Here is a 24,531-nt window from a genome sequence, read left to right on the forward strand (position 1 = left end):
TGGATGATATCTTTTGATATTGGATAATTCTTTTTTCCCGAATACAAAAGATTTAGGCCTCGTTTGGTAGTCATTTTATTTTTCAAAATGCATTTTTCTTTCTTCTTTTCAACCACACATTCTTCATTAAAATAATATTACACAAATAAAAAACTTTTCCTTATTTTTTAACCACACATTTTCCATCAATTTATTATTTCAAAATGCATTTTTACATAAAAATAGCTCTCAAACACTCTTTTAGTGATTCATGCAAGCATAAAAAGTATTCTTTCTTCACCTTGCATAATTTGACATGTTTTGGTATGGACAAATATTTGATATATAACATAACGTGATGCATATTGTAATAGATAAAATTTTGGCATAACGTGATGCATATTGTAATGGATAACATTTTAGCAATACGACTCTTAATACGTTTATGAATTGTTATGTTTTATTATGCATACAATTTTGTTTTTATATGTATCAATTGCAATAATGACTTCTCTAGATGGGGAACGCATTAGAAATTTAACCTAAACTCGTAGGTTTTTGACCGATCTTACGTTCATCCCAAGTCGAAGGTCTTTAACTAGAATGCTCGTTGCATAGATACATAAATGGAGGCATTGTGTCTTTAACGACGGTCTTGAATCATAGTAGTCATAATAGATGCTTAAATGGAGCCGGAGGCACATATGTGTGTACCAAAAGGAGAATCTTGAACAAAGAGAGTGCTCCATGCCATTTGACTCGAGAATTATAGCCCAAGTTGGAAATGAATTTATGAATTTGGTTGGACAAGTAAAATTTGTTATATAACCATGATTGAAGGATTCAATTATATGTTGTTCAAAAACATATGTGATTACATATGGAGCCCTCCAAGAATCATTATTGATCAAAGTAGGCCACTATGTTGTTCCTACTTAACAAGTCAGGCCCACCCCTGGCCGGGCTCAACTATGGTCCTCCCAATTTATGCCACTTGGGATGGTCCAATTTGTCGAAATTCACACACCACATCCAATTGAAGAATATTTATCATTATTGTCGTCTTCTGAGTGTGTTCTTCTCTACGCATAAGTTCCTCATTTTGTAATGCAGAGCATGTGAGGAAATTAATGTACAACTTTTGTTACGCATATCTTCACAGGATAAATGATATACCATTGAAAAGATAATTTTGAGTTCGAAGCAAAACTGAGTACAAATTTCGAGTTGGGATCAATGATTATGCATGTTTGAAGTAATGTAATCGAGCAAACTTGGGATTTGTCGTACTTGATTTTTGCATAGCAAACTTTAGATTTATACATATTTTCTTAGAGTAATTGACTTTTGAATAGAAAAATTGTGATTTTATCAACAAATTTGAGAATTTCTAGTAAGTTTGAGATTTGACTTGCTAACTTGTCACGACAAATTTGGGATGTCACTCGGAACTCAAGATTCTTGTTGAGTTGTGAATTTCGAATTTGATTCAACTTGTCATATCTGAATTTTTCTGGAAAGATTATCAATTAATGTCTTGACCAAATTATGCTTGAGAAATCACTCGAATGGATTGCAAGTGACCGTTTGATGGTGCAAATAGACATAATGAGATCACATGATTGGGATGATTTGTGCAAAGAAATGTCCACCTAAAGGTTTAACTGTCAAAATTAAAAGAATATTGACGTTTACGAAATGACGATGAACGATATAGATGTTTTGCACTAATTACTCTGGATATTCAATAAGATACTGATTTAGACAACACTAAAGCATATAAAATGATGTTGACATTTCTATTCATTTTATTACTAACATGAACTAAATGAATTAGCCGACATTTGAATCCTTTATTCTTATTTTTTTAATGCTTGTCCCAATCACAATGGACTCATTTGACGAGTTCATCGTGTAAGGGGAAAAACACAAATTTGTCATGTACAATTAAAATGGTATTTGTCGTGTTGATTGCTATCTTGTACCACTGAGAATGATACGTGAATATAAACGTTTTCTCGTTAGTATCGATTTATTGTATTTTAAATTATTCGGATAATTTCTTTAATAGCAAAAGTTAAGTTAGCCTTGAAAATTTTAAATTACTTCTAGTATAATTATAATTTTTATTTATTTATTCAAAAAGTGGATTCGCGTGAAAATGAACATGGTGACAAGTCCATATCAATGTCAACACCGATGGCTTCTACTTCTGTTCAAAGTGTGAATATGAAACGCATGATCATGCACGTTGGCTTGTCGGTCAAGGGGTAGTGATGTTATATGCGTTGTTTTATATTTTTTTATAAATAATTTATTTTTGATTAAATTTTGCAGATATAGTATTAAACGAATGAATTTAATAAGGATAATACTGGAATGTAATGTGGATGGATATAGTATTTTTTTTTTAATTTTTAAATTTTAATAGAGAGATTTAGAGTGTGACAGATATATAAAAATTGCAAATGAAAATATGGACTCCCAATTTCAACTTATATTTTTCTTTTATTCATCTTTTAGAACACGTTAGAAGATTGAGATGTTGATCAAAATTCAGATGATCGGTCATCATCTTTGGATTAAAGATGAGAAAAAAACGACAAAGTAGAAAGAAAAAAAGTTAGCAATTGTAAATTTATAGACATAATTATAGTTTATATTATATATATATATATAGCCCATTTCCTTATATATATATATATATTAACAAGAAGTTTTTCCTTATATATATATATATATTAACAAGAAGTTTTTCTAAAGGAAAAAATTCACATGAAAAATATTTTGTTAAAGGAAAAAAAAATAGATGGGCTGAGGTTGGCCTGGGCCCTGGATTTACTTGTTGGAAGCATTGCAGGTACGAGTTTTCTAGATAGCAATTTGGCTTAGTGGTAGATTGAGACCTGTATACGAATTTTATATAAAAATAGCCAAGTGTTGATGTAACACTTGGGAATTTTTGTTGGCCCTTCACATAATTTCGATTAGGACAGTTCACTATGAGCCTGTTTGGGAGTGATTTTGAGAATTGATTTTTTAACCGTTAGGAGAAAAATGGGGTCCACCTGTAAGAGTAGAAGTCGAATATAATGACTGGATTAATGAAATAACGGTCAGAAAATTAAATTTTTGGGGCAAAAAATCGCTCCCAAACAAGCTGTATATATTGCCCAATTTCAATGCATTTTCATACTACTGCAATATCGTAAGTCGTGATTTTTTACTTTCGTTCTCACATGTATCTCGTGCTAGCATGAAAACGGCCAAAAAATGCATTTTTATCTTCAAACAAACAGGGTTTGACACTAAATTGTAGAGCTGTAATTTCATCTTCATTAAAAAATTTATAAATTTTTATAATCAATCAAACTTAATTTTCAACCATACATTTCAATGGATCCACAATACTATCTATTTTCCACTACTCTTTTATTTATAGATTAAATCGTTGATAAATTCTTCCCAAAAATTTAACTAAGCCCATGTTTAATTTGGATAAAAATTTAGATTTTTAGTAGTAAAAGTTGATGAAATATATATTTAAAAAGTTGACAAAAGTTGTAAGTCATATAAAATACGTAGTTGAAAATGAGTTTGAAATAAGTTTTGAGTCTAAATCTCGGAGACAATCAATTTATAATAGTAGATTTTGTTTTAATCAAAATAATGAATGTCCAAAATAAGTTCTAAATATTTCGAAATTTTGGGAAGTAAACAATGTTTGGCCATACAGTGTTTTGTCACTTGAGATTGAATAAAAGATTAATTCACAATAATTAGTGGGATGTTTGATTGATTAGGGTTTGAAAATCAGTCAAACTAGTCACTTTCTAGCGTGTCAGAAAAATCAAATTACTGTAAATGGGCATTTTGGTGGGTGATAGATATTAATTCGTAGTGGACACGTGAGTTGAATACATTTTCTTTTGCCACAAAAATAAGTGGATTTTGCATAGACGTCCCTATATTATCAATTAAAAAAATTGTCACATTTTCAAATAGTAATGTTATTTATAATCGCTCACTGCAGTAGTCATTCTATGTGGCGTCTTACATAGTTGTTTGTGATTTGATGTATTAACGTGACAGTTTTTTCTTACCTCATATATCAAATTACTAATCGCTATATGTATGTCACATAGAACGACTGCAATAGTGAGTGATTGCAAAGAGAAATATTTATTTTTAAAAGGTGTTCAAAAATATCTTTTTTGTGCAAAATGTCCAAATTACAGTTGTAGATACCTCATTGGGTACACTTATTGCTCATTAATACTAATTAATATCATGACATTGCGTGTGTTTGTCCTACATTTTTGCCCGACTAAAAATGGGAAAATTGAATGTTAGTCTGACACCATGGGTCTTTCAGTGCAGTCCCATTTACTGCAGTTTCTACCCCATTTTCCCACATTTACCCTTTGAATTTTGATAGACTGCTAGGATCATTCCTACTTTTGGTCCAATTGAATAAGGGCAAAATGGAAAATGTGTGGTAATTTATATACATGTGAAATGAGGGCAACCACAGTTTGACACGAATGCATTAGTAGGATAAAAATGGGCATCAAACAGGGGCGATGTTTGACTTATGTAAGAAAAATCTATGAATAAATCTAATATATAATAGATAACAGAATTGTTAACCAAAAAATAAATAATAAAAATTATTTTGTAATCTTTCCATTAGGTGCTAATCGTAAATACTGACAGTTCAACTGTCGACCTAGAATATGAAGACCAATAGAAATAAAATTCGAACTCTATACTTAGTAAATGCCTGAAAAGATATTTGAACTGTCAGTCTCACTGGTTTGCTACTATTCAGTATGATTTATTCGTATGTACCACTTACATGATATTAAAGTTTAGGGATGACAAAAAAATTCGTCAAACCCAACACGAGGCAGGAATTACCTGCTTAATCGAATATTCGGGTCGAGTATGGGTACCAGAGGTCTCCTCCCATTTAATTTTTTTTTTTAAATTCAATACTTTAAATGGAAAATTTCATGAAATTTCATCAATTCTAAAAGAACATGGCAAATAAGATTATCTAAAAAATATGATAAACAATAATTTAACTTTTAAAAAATAAATTAATTAATTAAAAAAAATTAATAACTATATTATTTTCTTATTTTAATGAGTTGGGACAATAAAATGAAATATCAAAAAATGAAAAAAGGAGGGCAAGGACCCTGCCTCTTCCCCCGACCCACCTCGCTTTGCCTTAAACGGGTAGCGAGGTGAGTATAGGGGTAAAAATTGCCTGGCGGGACAGCTCCCAACCTAACCAAAACTCACCTTGTTTCCTTCCCTATTAAAGTCTAATGTATAAATTGTGCCAATGTTTATCATTGATATTTCAAATTTTCGAGTGTGAACAATAATCTAAGATTATTCGTATCGTATAGGAGCGAGTTGAGCACAATTGATCCGCATGTTCGAACCATGTTCCAACACCAAGCATGTAAAGTTGGATGGTGCTTAACGCTTGGAGTTGTAATTTATACATTATAATATTGATATTTGTTGTTTATGGTAAATTATCATTTTCGTGTTATAACAGTTGCAACTTTTATTTGGGTGCAAAAAACATTATACTTTTTACAAAACATAAGATTTCATTAAGGAAAATGATAGTCTGACAGGGTCAATTGCACAGACCCTGCCCAAACTATGAGAGGGTGGGCTTTTTTTTTTGTCCTAAAAAAATGGGCGTGGGCTCTCTTTTTTGAGAGATAGTCTGGCCAGGGTCTGGCAAATGACCTTGACAGATTAGCATAGTCCTTTCATTAATTGCGAATTTTCAAGTAGTAAACTAAATAAAATATTTGTGCATAATGATTGATCGGACACGCAATATTACGGTTATACATTAACAGGTAATCTTCGATAAAAGTAGAAAATTTAAATATAGCCGATTACATGAAACATTGTTCGCCTACGTCACCGTCGTCAACATTTGAACTTTTGCTCCCACTAACTTCCTCCTTATAGTTAGAACTTATGACAATGACCTCGAGATCAACTCATCATCACCGGAGTCATCTTCGTAAAGGACCATGTATTCAAAAATATCATCAATTTCAAGGTCTAATGATCGAGATGATTGGTAAGAAACGTCATCCAAGTTAGGAAACAAGGGCTTTAGTAGTATTGTTGATCATCTAAAGTATTTACAAAAAATTCCTTACAAATGATATTTAGATAATTCAACCTGCTACATAATAAAAATATCTTTCACACATGAACATGAACTAAATAAACATAAAAATAAGTTGTTTGACGTATATGTCACGATATAACTTCAAAATAATACGAAAAATTATAAGTCCAAAAGCAACACATAATTATCTGAGTCAATGAAGTCCAAATGTGTACTATTCTTCCATCTCTTCCGACCACTCTTAATGTAGGGAGTTCAAAATCCATCTGCAACTCCATTAACATGAACAAATTCCAATGTCAGCGGATGATTTAACATTTAATGAATTCGTATGACATAGTGAAGCACTCAAACACATTTTCATTTTATTATAATTGTTGAAAAATCCAGTACCTATCTATTAAGAATGACTGATTTTCACAACAGATATTCCGTCTGTACTTTAAAGAAACACCCCAAGTACAAACATGAATAAGATTTTCTAATCTACATTAACCATAGAATGAACCACATTGTAGCAAATTGAATCAACCATACAATAAAACATAGATTAAACCACATAATGACCATAGAATGAATCACATTACCTAAGCTATGAATCAACAAATTGAACACGCTGTAGTAAATTGAACATATCAATCCACAAATTCAACCTACCTTGCTAATCCTACAATGAATATGTACATTCTAATAAATCACAACGGAAATGTGTATTCTAATAAACCAAAAATTCAACCTACATTCAAGCACACCCTAAATCTCTTACAATATCTTAATTCATGAGAGAATAAATCACAATGGACATGTATATTCCAATTTGGAGGCAAACCTGCCACCTATTAGAGACATATTTAACTTGCTGAAAAATTATACATTTTTGGCCAAAAATTCAACATTTTTGAATAATATTAAAAAATTTAAAAATCGTAAACATTAGTTAATGGAACAATGGGAGATGAACATATCTTGCATTAGAAATGAGAAAAAAAATCCAACTAATTTCTTGCCGAAGTTGCTTTTGAGGATACAAACCTTTTGCCCTCTAATAATTTCAATGTGTATTATGGAAGGAAAAATCAACCACTTCAGAAAGAAGTATAAATGAGGAATCGATTACTGTGTAGTGGGGTGTTTTATCGACTATGGGAGTTGAGTGGTTTGGTGTTAGTGCGAAACTTGCATGCGTATGGAATCATTGACAAGTAATAGAATTGACTCCCATAGAGAATAAATTTCAATTCAAATTTACTAATTATATATGGAATTCCAAATACGTAACACAAGAAATAGTTTTTGATTTGATTTTATACTAAATTATATGAGAAAGCGGTAAAAAGTATTTTTATATCAAATTATGGCTTATATGTGATTTGGAATCCACAAATTGTTATCAATTTCAATTCTTTATTTGTAATTTAGTTCCGTTCACGCGTTCTTGTCAATCGATAAAGTTAATGAGTTTAACTTTCTTTTTCAAGACAAACTAATTCTATCATAACCATGATCCGAATATATTCTTAACTTGAATTCAAATGGTTAGAATGCATTAGATTTTGGATTACCTATATGATTGCACAAGTGATAAATGTTATTCATAACATTAATGCAAATATGTTGATTTTGCCGCGTTCTAAAGTTATTGTGAGTTTTCCAACATTACAACAATCAATTAATTATTTAATATATAGCCAATCAATTAAATAATATAATGAACATGCAAAATTAATCAAGAAATGTAAGAATTAAACTAAATTACTAGTATTGAATTTAAAACAAATAAACAATAGGATTCATCTTATATAATACAAAAAAGGGATCCAGCCTAACATGATTTTAAATAAATTACAAGAAGAATAACAGAAAAATATCACTTGGAACATGAAAAGAAAATAAAAAGATGTTGATTAAGTTCAAAGTAAATTCTTCAATTTTTTTGATGTAATTAGCCTTCAATTCTTGTTAGGGCTTGATTTTTTCTCCCAAAAGTAATGAATTGACATCTTATTCTTGATAAATTTGATAATAATAGTGTATGAAGAGGAAAAAGAGAGTTCTCCAATATGTAGCCCTTGTTTTGTATTTATAAAAGCCAGAAAATAGATTAAAAACACGTTCAATTTAGAATCAAAAAGAGTTTGAATCGCAAAAGGAAACTCCTAATTCATTTGCGACAATAGCCCTCGCGCGCGCTGACATAAGTACCTCGCACAAGCCGTTGATCCAAATGGATCTCGGGTCATGAAAATAGTGTACTGTGCTCGCATGCAAAAATATCCCCAACATTTTCGTCGGTTTACCTCTAGTCGTCCCTGAATAGTTTTCGGTATATTGGTCATAACTTTTTCTTCCGATATTCGATTGAAATGATTCAAAGTACGTTAGAAAAATAATCAAAGAAATACAATTCTTTTATAAATAAAATTTCTCCAATTCAAACATTTGGTATCCGAAAAATGAGTCTCAGGTTGAGGCTAAAAATTCGAAGTATAACTTTTCAACTGAAATTTGATTTGTGAGAATATTTTGGCTCTATTTTACTTCTTTTAACTCCCATTGCATCCAATTGATCATACGTGATTTTTAATCATCATTTTATGGTTCGAGTCAACTAATAGATATTTACACTTTGGTTCCCAAACTTTGGACTTCTTTAATTTCTGCCCCTTTTTGTTCTTTCTTCCAATGGTACTGATTTGCCTTGAGTTTTATCTGTTATTAACATTTAATTAAGTCATAAATCATCAAAATTAATTACAATTAATCTCATTTAACAACCCAGACAAGTGTATAAACAATGGAGGAGGACTAGAGGAAGTAGAAAAAGAGGAAATTCCAGCAATGGGAGTGGGTTGTGGGTTTAGTACATGGGTGTGAGGTGGGGGTTTAGTGGGATGTTTTCAATTTCTTGATACGAATTTTTCAACTAGTTAAATCAAAATTAATGAAGGATGTGCAAGGTTTTAAAATTTGTAGAAGGGCAAAAAAGTTCAGAGTGATATTTTTGTCCAAAATTATTAAAATGAGATATTTTTGTAAATGCTAATCCAAAAATGACACGTGGTGCAATTTCCTCAAAAAGAAGCGAGAATGGTGGAAAAATGCCTGTCCTCGTTCTTCGGGGGGGAAAAACGTCTTCTTACGAAAGACTGTCCACGTACGTTTTAAGGAAAGAAGAAAGAATTTTCTCGTGAATAAACAGTAACTTTTGGACGACACCTTGGTGTTTGAACCGTTGTGTACGTGAGCTGTCTTAAGTTGAGAGATAGAGAGCATGTTTGGGAGTGATTTTAAGAATTGATTTTTTGATCGTTAAGAGAAAAGTGGGATCCACCTGTGAGAGAAGAAATCAAATATGACGGTTGGAATAATGAAATAACGGTCAAAAAATCAATTTTTTGGATGAAAAAATTGGGCCCAAACAGGCCCAGAGTCTGATTGAAAGTGATTTTGAGAATTGATTTTTTAATCGTTAGAAAAAAATGAGGTTCACATGTGAGAGAAGAAGTCAAATATGATGACTGAAATAATGAAATAACTGTCAAAAAATTAATTTTTTGGGTGAAAAAATCGAGCCCAAATAGACCCATAATTTAGAGCTTGTTGGGAGAGGTTTTTTAAGAGAGATAATTCTTAATCTCTTCCAAATAAGCACTTGATAAGTAAGGAAACTTTATGAAAACTTTGAAGAAACATTTGATCACAATTCATTGAAAATACGAAGAAAAATATAGTCGTTATGGACTTTACACAAGAGATAGAATTCAAATTTGATAATTTGATGTGATGAATAACGTTCATATTTTTCATTTTAATGGAGAAAAAAATGAGAAACAAACATGGTATGTTTCACTCCAAAATATTAATAAGAAATTAGATTTGAGTTATTAGAAAATTATTTTAAAATTAAATATTTAATTTCTAAAAATATATAATATTTTTTATACAACGATTTAACGACTTGCTTCTTTCAGAATTTGCGTTTCTACTTATCATATATCATTTTCTTATGATTTTAATTAAAATCACCATAAATATCATAAAATGCTGAATAGCATAATTATTCATACAGGAAAATAATACGACTCTTAATTTAACATTCACAGAGAAAATTTAAATATTCAGTGCTTGTGCATAAATTCTTTGATCCCTGCAAAAAGTTTTTCTGTTTCTTTTGCTGTATTTGGATCCATGTCAACAGCAATCTTGTTCAAATAAAAGCTGTGCCCTACTCCATGATTGATCAGCAGTTCCACTTCTTTGTTAGCCCTTTTCATGGCCTCATAGAATTCCATTTCAGTGTCCTGGATCAAATCCTGATCCGCCACGCAGTACAGATATGGCGGCAGATTCAGGTTCTGTAGCGGCGGCGCCGCCTCCCCCATTGGACAAGTTATGGGGTGGTCCTTGTTGCTTCCAATAGGCAAAGCCATGTTTAAAAACTTGTCCACCATGTTGCGAGTTAGAAAGGGCGATTCCGGTTGTTCCATCTCCGATTTGCTCCGCCTTGAACGGACGAAACCGGGGTGGATTGGAATCGCGCCAACTAGTTTAAGCGGAGTCAAGTTTTCATTTCCAGCACGCGCCGCCACCTGGTGTACTATGTTGCCACCGGAGCTGTCTCCTACTAAGAAAACGCGTCCAAAATCTACATGGTCATTGAACCAGGGCTCGTAGGCCTTGCCCTGTGCTAAAGAGCGAAGCCAGAGGAGTGCATCGAACCCGTCGTCACAGGCGGCAGGGAGGCGGTGCTCTGGAGCACGACGGAGGTATACAGAAACAACTATGGCTCGAGTTATACGAGCCAGGCGGGTGTAAACAGCATAGTACATGTACCAGTCAGCCTGGCTAATGCAAAATCCACCACCGTGGAAGTGAAGTAATATAGGAAGTTTGTCCATGTCTTCTACGTTCTTTTCGGGTAAATAAATTCGTACCTTTTGGCCCGAATCTGCATCGATAATGATGTCTTTCATAGCAATTCCATCTACAAAGTCATTGTGTGGCAATACAGGATCTGCCATGAACTGGACCTCAGGTGGTCCAGTCCACGTCCTATCGACTGAGCCATCGTCGAAAACTGTTAGCCATCCCGATACTTCATCAACTATCTTTTTTTCTTGAACCATGGTCTTAACCGGACTAGCTGAGGAATAGGAGGGATCGAGGGATTCTAGACAATTCTACAAATAATTAAGGCTGGGTTGAGTTGGGTAGAGGAGAAATAGGGTGCCATTTTATAGACGTGGGAGGGAAAATGTTAGCGAGATTACGTCAATATTATAATTGACAAGATGGGTAAGCTACAGGAAAATGTTTAGCAATGACAAGGGTAGTTCCATGCTTTTATTCTTTGGAACTTACTTTATAGGAGAAAATTTCAATTTCTTTTGAATTGCTTTTTCTTTGAGTTCACACTAATGGGTATGATTGTTGGTGGCAGTTTCTATTAATGTAAAGAAAAGGGATTTAGTTAAAGTGAATTTTGTTAGTTGAGTTTGTTAGAATTATTGTGAATTTGATTATCATTTTGTTCGACAAATAATGTTATGAATCGAGTTTTTTTTAGCGATGTAGTTCAATATATTTGATTAATTTGTATCACAGACTTTAAAGATATCGGATCATGTATGAGTTGCCGAAATTATCGTGTGAAAATAAATTATTCATTTGATTGAGAACACGGGTTCGTCTTGTTATAGAATTGAAAGTGGTATGAAGGGTAGGGTTGAAGAAATATTTTTTTGAAAATTGGTATAACGTAGAAGGTTCAAAACTTAAAATTAATAATTTTGTTTTATAATAAAATAACATTATGAGGAAGATTAATATTAATATAAATTTATTGTTCAATGATAATGTTATCATTAAGTAAATTAGTTTTGATTTAGTGGCTTCTAATCACTTAACATACACGTTAATAAAAATCATTGTCATTAGATCATTGATTGCAACAAAAAGTTTTAAAAATATTGTCAATAATATAACATGTAATCTTGTCCAAATTTACTGATAATTTCTAGTAAGATACACGATGAGACTGAATCTCATAAAGCTGATAACTTGTTCGTAATTTGACCAGATGTTTAGAATCAAACAATTATCAACATAAAAGAAGAGAAAAATGAGATTTAGAGGTTTTTATTTATCATTTACCAATCTTGTAACATATGTCAAAGTGCGAGTTGCCTGTGCCTGTGAACTTTAATATGTCAAATGACCCTCATTTAATTAACATGTATAAGCAAGGCGTGACACGAATATCATCTATAAGGAATCATGTTACAAGTACAGAATTTTTTGACAGAAATTCGTTACAGATAACACATGGCATTGTATCATTGAAAGACGGAAAAAAAAGGTCCAATCGCACATTGTCACGTCAGTTTCGATACAAATTATGTAATGTTTTTTCTTTACTCACGACTTTATAGATAGGGAATATACGGAAATAGTACACAATGAGTTGTTTTGGCATTTTATAATTTAATTGAGACAGTCTGGCTTGCTTTTTTTAAATAAGGATTTATTTAATATAAATTAAATACGTAATCTCTATCTTATCTGAATTATAATAACATAAAATTAACAGCACTTGTCCATCTTCTATTGTTACCCCATAAAAAAGTCCGCCAGTTCAAATTGGGGGACCTCGCAAACATGTAGAAATGGAGCATTATAGCTACTTCGTTAACTTTCTAGCTTAACTATACCACGAAATGCCCAGTTCCTTACCTACAAGAAGAGAGCTACGAGCGAATGACTAATCGATTATAGGTACGAGGCTAGAACTCAAGTTCGATACTAGATCGAGATGGGCTCAAAAAACCCCACACCACGAATGGAAACGGAAGCTTTTCAATTTACTTCCTTACTTCGGACAAATCTTCATTTGAAATGAATTCTTTCATAGCTGCTCATTTGTGAACAAGTATTAGTTTTCAATACGAGACTATGTCTTTAATGGGGACAATCGATCAAGAAGCACATCGAAGATTGCAATCTAATTGAAAATATAAATATTATTCATGTAGTAGATGTGTAATAACAAAAAGTACATGTATCTTGACAACGAGTTATGTTACTTGTACGTAAAAATTGTACATAATGGATTACGTAAAATGATGTAGAAGGAAAAGATTGGATTAAAAATTTGACTATATTTTAAATTGACAAATGATATCGTGACATTTAACATTATGTAACCCATTAAATAAAGTTTGATATACATGTAACAATGTCCTTTTAACAGCAATCTCATAAATTATAAAAATATAATTTAATACGTTTATACGAGAGGTCAACATTAGCACATATAAAATATTGAGTAGATCGTGATTTAATTAATTCATTAATCATTTCCTACCTTCTGCTTCTACTTTCGCTTAAATAAATGCAGCGAATTATTTATTTGTTTTTTTTATTGGCATTGATAAGTAGTTTTTTTTTTTTTGATATCCAGCTATCCACCTTACAGTGACTAAATCCTGGAGTCTACACCTTGGCCTCTCAAACTGCAGACAGGTTAAACTGCAAGTTGTGCCCCAAACTGACCAGTGCTCAAGAACCCCCCAACTGATCTGTCAAAGTGTCAAGCAAGTCGTTTCCCATCTTTGCACCTTACCTTTCAGTAGAGCTCCTACCTTTCAGGATAAATCCTGCCTTCCAAAAATCGAATTCACGACCTCTGATCTATCAACCTTAAAGCACCCTCATCTTTGTCAGTTGGGATGTGCCCTGGGAGGCAAGATTGATAAGTAGTTATTATAAGTATAGCAACTGGATGAAGACAACATAAAGTGTCATTTCTAAGAAAATTCTGTTTAATTTGCTGGAAGAGACAGTAACTTGCCAAAAAGAAAAAATATATAAAAACGAAAACTCTACCTGCAATTATATATATATATATATATATATATATATATATATATATATTCCCTTTTTATATAACAGAAAAAGTAATTATTTAATCTTCATGAAATATAAAAAGTTTAATTAGAAAGTAAACATGCTGCAGGATAAGAGGAAACTTCAATCCCTTTTTTCTTTCTTTTTTTTTTTTTATTTTTAAATATACATCTAATTATTGTCATTTACCCGGATTTATGGGCATATTGACTTGTGCCCCAGAGAGACGGTTGAAATATGCTCGCTTAGCGTTTATTTTCATGAAAAGAAATTATGTCTGAACTTATCATTTCACCATTTTTTGACATTTGAGATGAAATAAACGAAAAAGATTGGTCTATTCGACGTCTTTTGCATCTACTCTCACAAAATTAACTTATCGAAATCGATCCACATATTTAAATTTCACTTTTTTTTTTTTTCATATTCTTCATAGTCCAATATTTGTTCTCGAAGATCTTTGTTTCCACATACCCGATCTCGACTTTTTGTTCGAATTGAAGAGAAGCGATGCAATTTATGGCCTTAAAAGTCAAAATGAAAGAAATTTCTAGTTGGAATTGCCATCAATAGGACAAAGTATTATTTTGTTCTTGTGAATTCATTGAGGAACTTATTTATTTTATTTGTGAGTAGACTATAATATTATTTTAAGACAAAAACATTCACGTATAAAAACTTACGTGTTGGAAAAATAATGTTGTAAGTAGGTAAGTAGTCAATTTTAAATGGCGAAGTTGGAATGTTATTTCCTCCCTTTGCAGATTTTCTTGGTAATTTACTTGTTCAAAACTATTTTTAGACATGAATGAGCAAAATTAAGTCAAAAGTAACCTAATTTGTGATGAGAAGTTGAAAGAGAAAAATAAGAAGATTAGCTTTACATCCGAATATCAAAAAAATTCCAATGCTTTAAAAGTCATTCGTTAGTTATTTGGATTTGAGTCTCGAGCGAAAAATCATACGTATAGAGTTTGTTCTAACAAACTTGAAGTTCGAGATGTCTTTGAAATATTGCAAAAACTTTAAAGATCAAAACGAATTTCAATGTATGTTACTATGTCATTTTTTTTTCTTTTTTTTTACCCCTACATCGATATTTATTCAAAAGCAAATATGCCTCCGGGATGTAATAGAATGAGATAATGTCTGTGTTTTGCACAAACGAAGATATTTCGAAACCAAAAAAAATGAAAAAGAAAAAAAAAAGTGAGAGAGAGAGAGAGAGAGAGAGGAAGAAACTAAATACTAGAGAAGACTTGTATTGAGTCTATGTAAGATGATAAAATAAAAGCTAGCTTTGAAATAATTTAAAAAGGCATAGAAAAAGTAGCGAAATATCAAAAAAGGTTAAACCCTAATCTTAAGGGTCCCCCATCACTCTTGTCCTGGAGCATCGTGAGGGAGGTAAATCGCAGGTTATGCCTTCAAGAGTATAGGGTGGAAGGCTGCTTGTACACTTGTACTTACCCAAGAGCCAAATCCATATTTCAGGATTCGAACCCTTGACGCAGTAAGTATTGTCTTGTCATCTCTTTAAGATTTTGAGAATTGATTTTTTGACCGTTAGGAGAAAAGTGGAGTCCACCTATAAGAGAAAAAGTCAAAGCTGGAATAGTGAAATAACGGTCAAAAAATCAATTTTTCGGGTGAAAAAATCGCTCTCAAACAGGCCCTGAATCTTTAAATATATATATTTTTTCTTTTATATAAGTATTTTCTTGTCATCTTCAAAGAGAAGAACGAATCTTTGAATAGATTTTTTTTTTTTATAACCTTCCCAATAGTTCAACGTTTGAAGAATTGACTCTTCCTTTCGAATTTGGAAACTGAAATTACAAGAAACATCCATAAATTTCAAATTTGTAAAGAAGAAACCGTGAATCACGTAATAAAATATCCCCTCGAGTGAACAAGGAAGCAGGCAAAATGCATGTTCTCTACTTCTCTATCCACCCAAGCGATGCGTTTTCCTCAAACAAGAAAACTGATCGTTCAAATTACTTATACAAACAACTTGTCTATTTATTTATTTCAGCCTTGTTTTTGTGGAGATTTGAAGTCAGGTCGCATGCCTGATAAGATTTCATTCTTACCACTTGAGTTAAGCCTTGATCTCTGAATAATTGAACATGTACAAAATGTAAGTCCATCAAAATGTATGTTAATTACAAGATAATTACAACTGTGATCCCACACATTTCAACTTCTTGTAGCTCTTACCCTAACTTTTTTAATTATTGCACCTTATTCTTTAGAGAAATGCTATTTGGCCAGGGTCATTTGCAGAGACCCTGGCCAGATTATCTCTTATGGTGGGGGGGGGTGATATTTTTCATTAAAAAATGGGTTGGGTCCCATGTAAGACAGAATCTAATCAGGATCTGTGCAAATAACCCTGACCAAATAGCATTTCTACATTTCTCTATCCTTTATTTCTTTTCTCCTTCGACTGCACACAAGTAAAATATTTGGGATTGTGACTATAACAAATGAAAAGTTAAGGTAAAAACTGCAACAATTTAAAATATTTGGGATTGTGACTATAATTATCCCTTAAATTAACATAAGAATTAGAATTAATGTCTATGAAATGCATAATTTAACATGAGTGGAATGTTAATTTAGTTTAGAGTAATGCTAGTCATACAGAAAATTACCGATAATCACCATATGTGATATATATACATTGCAATTTGTTATTTGAAGTATTAGGTAATAAAAAAATCACCATATTAATGCATCAAATAAAAAATTATTATATGTATGTCACATAAGATAACTACCGATAGCCTTTACTATAAATAACATTTTCTTTAGGTTACATAGACATGAAAAGAGAAATGCATAATTTACTTTGAATGTTAACTAATTTAATTAGAATTATTAATAGTGAAACGTAATCACCCTATATGTTATATACATGACAATTTTTTATTTGAAGTATTAGGTAATAAAAAAAAATCACCATATTAATGCATTAAATAAAAAATTACCATATGTACGTCACTTAAGATCACTACCGATAGCCTTTACTTCGAATGACATTATTCTTTAGGTTACATACTTGACTTTGAATGTTAACTAATTTAATTAGAATTATTAATAGTGAAACGAATAAATGAAGATGAATGATAATTACGATACATGACTGTGAATTTAAATAATTTAGAATTAATCTATAATATATTAAATATAGTGAGAATGATTTTTTGGACAATCCTAACCTTATCTATAAATATTAAATACCACATCAAATGGAAATCAGTTTTTGAATGATTCTAACCTTACTACAATTTAATTATTTCAATAATACCTCACTTTAGTTACCATCCACATTTGATAGATTCATTTAACTTCTGTACTTTGAATTACTGATTATTAATTCTCAATTAAATAACATTTACATTCATTCAATTATTAACTAATTAACATTCATGATCATCTTCATTTATGTATTTCAATGTTATTAATTCTAATTATAAGTTAATTAGAATTTCACACTCAAAAATGTGTTTCATTATTCAAGTCCATATATGCTAGTTAACATTCAATTTTACTAATTAGAAATTAAATAAATGATATAACATTCATTGTCATGTATATATTCCATGTTATTAATTATAAATTAATTAACATTCTCCCATATTCAAATATCACTTTTTTAACAATTATAAACCATTTCATAATAACATACAAGCACATTCAACATTAATTAGTAATAGAAGATACATACATGAAGATGAATGCTAAATCTTATGCTTAATAAATATATCATTTATAATTTTTTATATGTACATCGATGATAATTAAGTTGAGAAGATCCTTGATTACAAAGTTTAAATATGCGTTGAAAAAAAAGAAAGTAGGATATTATTGAAGTATAAAAGTTATTCTCACTAATGCATGTAGCATTTAATAGATTATAGATTTAGGGTTTAATTCTATATCTCTAATAGTTATAGAAAATGATGGACTTAACATAAATTTTTATATACAGTATTAACATGAATTCATATATAATCTTAAATATAGTTATGACTTAGTTCTCTATTTAAATTGTCTATCAATAAATTCTATTTCATGCATAGTTATTAAACTCGACTTAATCCGGGTGAAATTTTTTTTTGAATTGACAGTTAATATAGCCAGTTATTATACAAGATATTGACACACAAAAAGCCAATTTGACCTGGTAAAAAACTAGTCGACCTACTGATCAAAAACCAATAGTCGATTTGGCTAATTGATAATTATAAGTTTTTATTAACTATCTCTTGCTCAATATTACCTAGATATTTGGAAAAAATATCTCATTTTATTGTCTTCTACGTTTATAATTTTTCTCTCGTCATGACGTCCATCTTCCCACCGATTTTCTTTAGCTCTTTTGTGCTTATTAGGCAGTACATTCTTGTGATTGTGGGAATTATATCGTTGCACAATGATATAGTTTGTTGAGTTTATTATTTTGAGTAATAACATGATATTTTATTCAATCTCGATATGACTTTTTTGGTTATAAAATGTTCTTCGTAATTACTATATTTGTTGAGACCGATTGATCAATAATGTAGGAATTGAGATTTAATAAATACAACTTATTGTAATTGAAGTAATTAACAAGATCACAAATAACCCAAATACAAGATTAAAGTAAAGAAATAAAAGAACTGACAGAGGAACGATGTTATTTTATTCAATCAATGAAAAGAGAGAATTACAACAATAATGATTTCAACAAAACTAAAAGAAGAGCCTTGTATTTATAGTATAAAATCTAGCCCTAAAAGAATTCCAAAAAAGGTAAGAAATCTAATGCAATTTAGACTCGTATTTGAGTCACACTTCTAACAATCTTCACCTTGACTCAAATTCCGGTGTAACAAACGAAGCTCCAAAATTTCTCCTCCTTGAGAAATAATCCGTCTGCATCAGAATGAACTGACCAATCTCCTCAACGCAATAACCAAACTCTCCACGATAACACGTTCCCTCGCCCGGCATCCACAAGCGACACCCGAACCCGAACTCGGGTTCCCAAAATTCTTCCTGAAATTAACAATCACTGGACAGGGTCGAAGCACACCCTGTAGCAGAAACCACACCAAATGCACAATCATAATATCCCTTGCCAATATTGTCACCTTCAATGATTTCTAAAGCATTACAGACATCTCCAAAACTGTACCTACGCTTCATGAGTCCATTGGCATTAAAAGAACACAGTGTACTCGCTAAAATGGATGGTAAAGCGGAATCACCAACACTCCTTTGAACAAAGTTCTTAACTGACCCAGAGCCCAACCCGAGAGGTATTGTACCAAATTGAATGTCCACTATGGTACTGAACTTGTCCAAATGTTTCTGAATTGGTTCTGCGCTCCCCTGCAAGATGTACAACTGGGATTTCCTCCGTCCCTTCAGTTCAACCTAGACACCCCTTCGAACCTTCAAGACTCCACCTCCACCAGAAAATTTGTACCATTTTTCATCCAAGGTACTCAGTGATATGAGATTCTTTGTCAAGTCTGGAACATGGCGAACCTGATCAAGTGTCCTCACTGTTCCATCCTGTAGCCTTAATCTGACTCGACCGATTCCTGCAACCCGACAAGATTGGTTGTTTTCCATGATAACTCCACATTGGTTCACTGTCTCATATGTTTGAAGCAAAGCCTTATTGGGACACATATGATACGAACAAGCAGAATCCAGAATCCACTCCTTAGGTTTAGATTCCCTGTCAGATACAGCCAACATCACATCTCCATCATCACAAAAATTTTCAGCAATATTAGTCTCGTTCGAATTACCTTATTGCCCTGCATGATTCGCATGTAAATCACCTTTACCTTGCAACTTGTCGCAATCTTTCTTGATGTGTCCTTTCCTCTTGCAGTAATAACAATACACATTGCTCTAATTCACCTTCGATCTACCCCTCCGTCAATCACCATGAGTAACAAGAGCATCCCCACTCCTAGATGCAGGATCTCCAACCAATAATTCCATCTTCTCTTTTGAGAACAAGGCGTCGTATACCTCCTCAATGGATAACGTGTCAAGACTATACAGAATAATATCACGAAATGACGAAAAAGAATTGGGTAGCGAACACAACAGGACCAAGGCTAGATTCTCTTCATCATATTTTATCTCCAACGTTTCCAAATCTGCAACAATCTCCTTAAACACAGCAAGGTGGTCCTGCAGTGACCCTCCTTCCGCCATGCTATGAGAATATAACCTCTGCTTTAGAGTCAGTTTGCTCGTCAAACTTTTTGTCATGCATAATTGCTCCAGCTTGAGCCACAAAGCAGCTGCTGTCTTCTCCTCTAAAACATCTTGCAGCAAATTGTTGGATAAATGAAGTTGGATTTGTGCTAAAACCTTCCGATCCTTCCGTTGTTTCTTCTCCATAGACAAGTTTGCTGGCATCCTATCAAAACCTAGCAAAACATCATCAAGATCCATCTGCGTCAACACAGCTTTCATCTTTACTTGCCACAGCAAAAATCTTGTATTGCGATCAAATAGCGGAATTTCATACTTCAACGAATTCATCTCTGAAAAATCTCAATCAAATCACGAAGAACTTGCAACCTACAACACCCAAAACTTAAAACTACCGAACGTGCAAGGGGCAAAATAGTCCAGAACCACAATTTTTTCCAAAACTAAAATTGGACACCACCACAAGGTCCGTCTCGTCGTCCGAAGAAAACTGCCTGAAGACACCATCGCGGGAAACCGCCGCATGAGCCGACACTCTCCTCACTGGAGTTCAACCGCCGGCGACCGACCGGAAACGCGCCGACGACCTGTGACCATTTCTGGACCGTCTCTGCCTGCTGAGTCCACTGGTGGTGTTCATTTCTCCAAACTCTTTTTGGTTTGACCAGAAAACGCAAAAACAAATCTAGCAGAAGATCGAAAAATTGGACAGATTTGTTTTCTGATTTTCTGGTAATTTTTAGACCTTTTTCCGATCAGTTTCAGGCCAAAAATCCACCAACAACCCCGCTCTGATACCACTTGTTAAGACCAATTGACCAATAATGCAGGAATTAAGATTTAATGAATACAACTTATTGTAATTAAAGTAATTAACAAGATCACAAATAACCCAAGAACAAGATCAAAGTAAAGAAATAAAAGAACTGGCAGAGGAACGATGTTATTTTATTCAATCAATGAAAGGAGAGAATTACAACAATAATGGCTTCAACAATACTGAAAGAGGAGCCCTGTATTTATAGTATAAAATCTAGCCTTAAAAGAGTCCCGAAAAAGATAAGAAATCTAATGCAATTTAGACTCCTATTTGAGTCACACTTCTAACAATATTAAATGTTATTGAACATATTTTTCATTTTATGTTATAAAATAATTAAAAAATATAAAAATAGAATTAACTCGCTGGTTCAGCCTTCGAAGTTGAATCAACAACCTAATAAACCGCTTCTTCATTTGGATTAACATCTAGGTTGTTTATTATTTTTATTATTATTATTATTATTATTATTTGTTTTTCGGTGAAGGGTTTATTATTTGATTTTACTTCCTTCCCCTCCACGCCTTCCTACCACACAGATCTATGGGCTCAAATCACAAGCCCAACACGGCTGGTCTCCAGAGGCAGGCTAGCCCACTTGTTGGGCATCTGTAATTCGGCCTATATCTTCTGACACTAGTATTTAAGTGTGTGGAAATTATACAAATTCAAGGATTTTAACATCACAATTCAAAAATCAGGATTGAAATTTCATTGTGCAAAAATCAGGTATCAATATAATAATTTAATATTAATCAACACCCGATTCATCTCCAATTCCATTTTTGAAAACCTAATATCTCTCTCTTCACTTTCCTCTCCAGTCGCCGTCTCCATTATCTATCATCTGACTGGCGGCGATGCGAAGTTTCTGAGAGAAGTCACCGCTACTGGCGTTTCCTTATCCCCTTTCATATTTACAGGAAGCTTCTTTCCTATGCCTTGCCACATCACTCAACGGTGCAGTCGTCTATCTTTTCTCTGCTATCGGATCGACGGTGCGGTTGATGCGAAGTTTCTTGAGAGAAGCTATCATCACCGACACTCCCTTATCCTTTTCCATATAAGCTTGGTTCCTACGCCTTCTACATCACTCGACGGTGCAACGTCGATTGAAGAGGTCTGTGAACATGGCTTGAGACACCACATCATCTTCTTCTTGTTGGCGGTGTTTATGGTGGTGTTGTGTCAGGGGACAGTGATGTTGATTTGGTGGTATTTTTTTATTTTTTATTTTTGATTAGGTTGATTTGGGAGGAAATGATGAAGCCGTGCATCCTACCTTTTCTCATTCTTTCTATTGCAATCGAGTGTAAGTGGTGGCGGCGGTTGTGATGGTTGCGGTGGCGAGGTGGTCGTGGTTGTGGAAGTTGTGGTGGTGGTTGCAGGTGTAGGTGTTGGTGGTGTGATCGCCACATGTTTTTGTGTGAAAGTATATTGGTGCGGTGTTTGTTGGTTTTTGGAGTGGCGGTGGATGCGGTTGTGGTGACAGGTGGTAGTCGTGGCAGTTGAGTGGCCTGCTAGGCATAGTTCGATTGTTGTTGTTGAGGTATTTTAGTTAAGTTTGTCGGTTTTTGGAGTGGTGGTGGTGGTGATGGTGGTGTGGTGTGGTGTGGTGGGGTGGTGTTTGTGACCAACCGATAGATCGGGATTGGGTGTTGGGATGTCTGTGACCAACTTTTTGTCCCCTATGTCACCTTAAAATTCAAGGATTTGTGACTAAAAAGTAATATGTAACTATCAAATTTGAAAATATGTGACCTGTGATCTATAATTTTTTGAATTTGTGACAAAATTTTGATTTGTGACATCGAACAATGTCACAAATCTGTAACCAATTAATTTGATGATATGTAATCAGTAAATAAATGTGACTTATAATTGTGAATATGTAAATATTAATCGTATAACTGTGATTTTATCATCATTATTTAATAAATATTTTTAATTAATTAGTTAAAACCTGATTTTCGCATTAATGAAACTTGTAACTTGAATTTTGAACTATGCATACTTAAAGCCTGATTTATGAAAGTATTTAATACTCATCCATTGGATAAAAGTAGATTATTTATTTATTTTTTGATAAGCTCAAAATTAAAATCCAATCTTAAAATTAGATTCTTTATCCTCTCACTAGTCCTTCCCATTTCTTACCTAACGACCATCTAAAAGAAAATTGATATCTATTTGGCTAATTTATGAATTTCTCGTAAATGGCAAACCTCATTTTTAATTATATTCTGATAAATCTACAAATGTTATCCATTTATCCATCCTCAATTTTATTTATTTACATAAAGAAGACCATTTATAAATTCTTTCCAAACAGAGCCTAAAATATAAAAAAGAAAGAAGAACAAGTAGTCTAATAAGAATCAACAATATCAAATTCGATCTAAAACATCACAACTTGTTTAAATTTTAGTTCACTTACAAGCTGAGAAATGGAAGTTTACTTAGAGTTGATCACTACATCTCAAATGAATCGGTTCAATTGAAAAAGAAAATCCAAAGTTAGTTCAGAAATTAGGTAGTGTTTGATTGGAGGTGAAATTTCATGAAAAATAGAATTGGAATTCCACCTTCCAATTTAATGGTGTTTGATAGCATTTTAATGACCTAGAATTGCATTTCCATGTTTTGTGTCACATCAGCCCAAATCCATCAAATGAAAGAATTGCAATTCTCACCAATATGGTGAGAATTGCAATTCTAGGTTATTGCAGCGTTTTTTAAATTTTTTTCGATTTTTTTTTATTTTGCAATGAAGACAAATTCTAAGGGTTATTGTAAAAAATATTTTCCTTTAATTGACAAATTTCATGTAAAACAAAGTCAAACGAACATAAAAAGATAGATGATTTTCTTGAAATTTTTGTTTTTTTTTTGGCAATGGAAACAAATTTCATCCCCAATATCAGTAAATTATATTCCTTTAATTGATAATTTTCATGTAAAATAAAGTCAAACGGAGATAAAAAAACACTTTAATTTAAACATTTTCCACGTGAAAAATTATACCAATCAAACACAATAATTTACGATTCTCAAGAAAACAATTTCCGATCAATTCAATTCCCTGAAATTCATTTTCTTTCCACCCAAATTCCACTTTTGCAATTAAACGGACCCTTAGGTTAATTACAAGATAAAATACGAAAATTTTACTTTGAGTTAACTAGTTCAGCTCCAAAATGATTTAATTATAATTAGAATTGACCAATTCCAATTCAAACCTATCTTTCATATGTATAATAATGAAGAATAATATTATTTGTTGTCGCTCAATCGTCACAAGTATGTCACGTAAGACGATTGTGATAGTGAACAATTGCAAAAGGTAGCAATTGTGTGAGACACGAGGAGGACAGGGCCTTCATTTTCAGAAAAAATGAGATATGAGGTCGGCCGG

At 32.5% G+C, this 24,531-nt stretch overlaps 1 protein-coding gene across 1 annotated transcript; it reads right to left on the reverse strand.

Moving 5' to 3' along the window:
- Positions 1-10,153: 10,153 nt before the first annotated feature.
- LOC111394833 (probable carboxylesterase 6) lies at positions 10,154-11,432 on the reverse strand. Its single transcript, XM_023020849.1, has one exon. The coding sequence runs from the start codon at positions 11,278-11,280 to the stop codon at positions 10,273-10,275; it is 1,008 nt and encodes a 335-aa protein (XP_022876617.1). The 5' UTR covers positions 11,281-11,432; the 3' UTR covers positions 10,154-10,272.
- Between the last annotated feature and the right edge of the window lie 13,099 nt (positions 11,433-24,531).

Source organism: Olea europaea, chromosome 5 (assembly GCF_002742605.1).
Source record: "Olea europaea var. sylvestris chromosome 5, O_europaea_v1, whole genome shotgun sequence".
Classification (NCBI taxonomy): domain Eukaryota; kingdom Viridiplantae; phylum Streptophyta; class Magnoliopsida; order Lamiales; family Oleaceae; genus Olea; species Olea europaea.

Excerpts from the sequence above, each read along its gene's own strand:
- LOC111394833 (XM_023020849.1), bottom strand. The coding sequence starts at position 11,280 with ATGGTTCAAGAAAAAAAGATAGTTGATGAAGTATCGGGATGGCTAACA.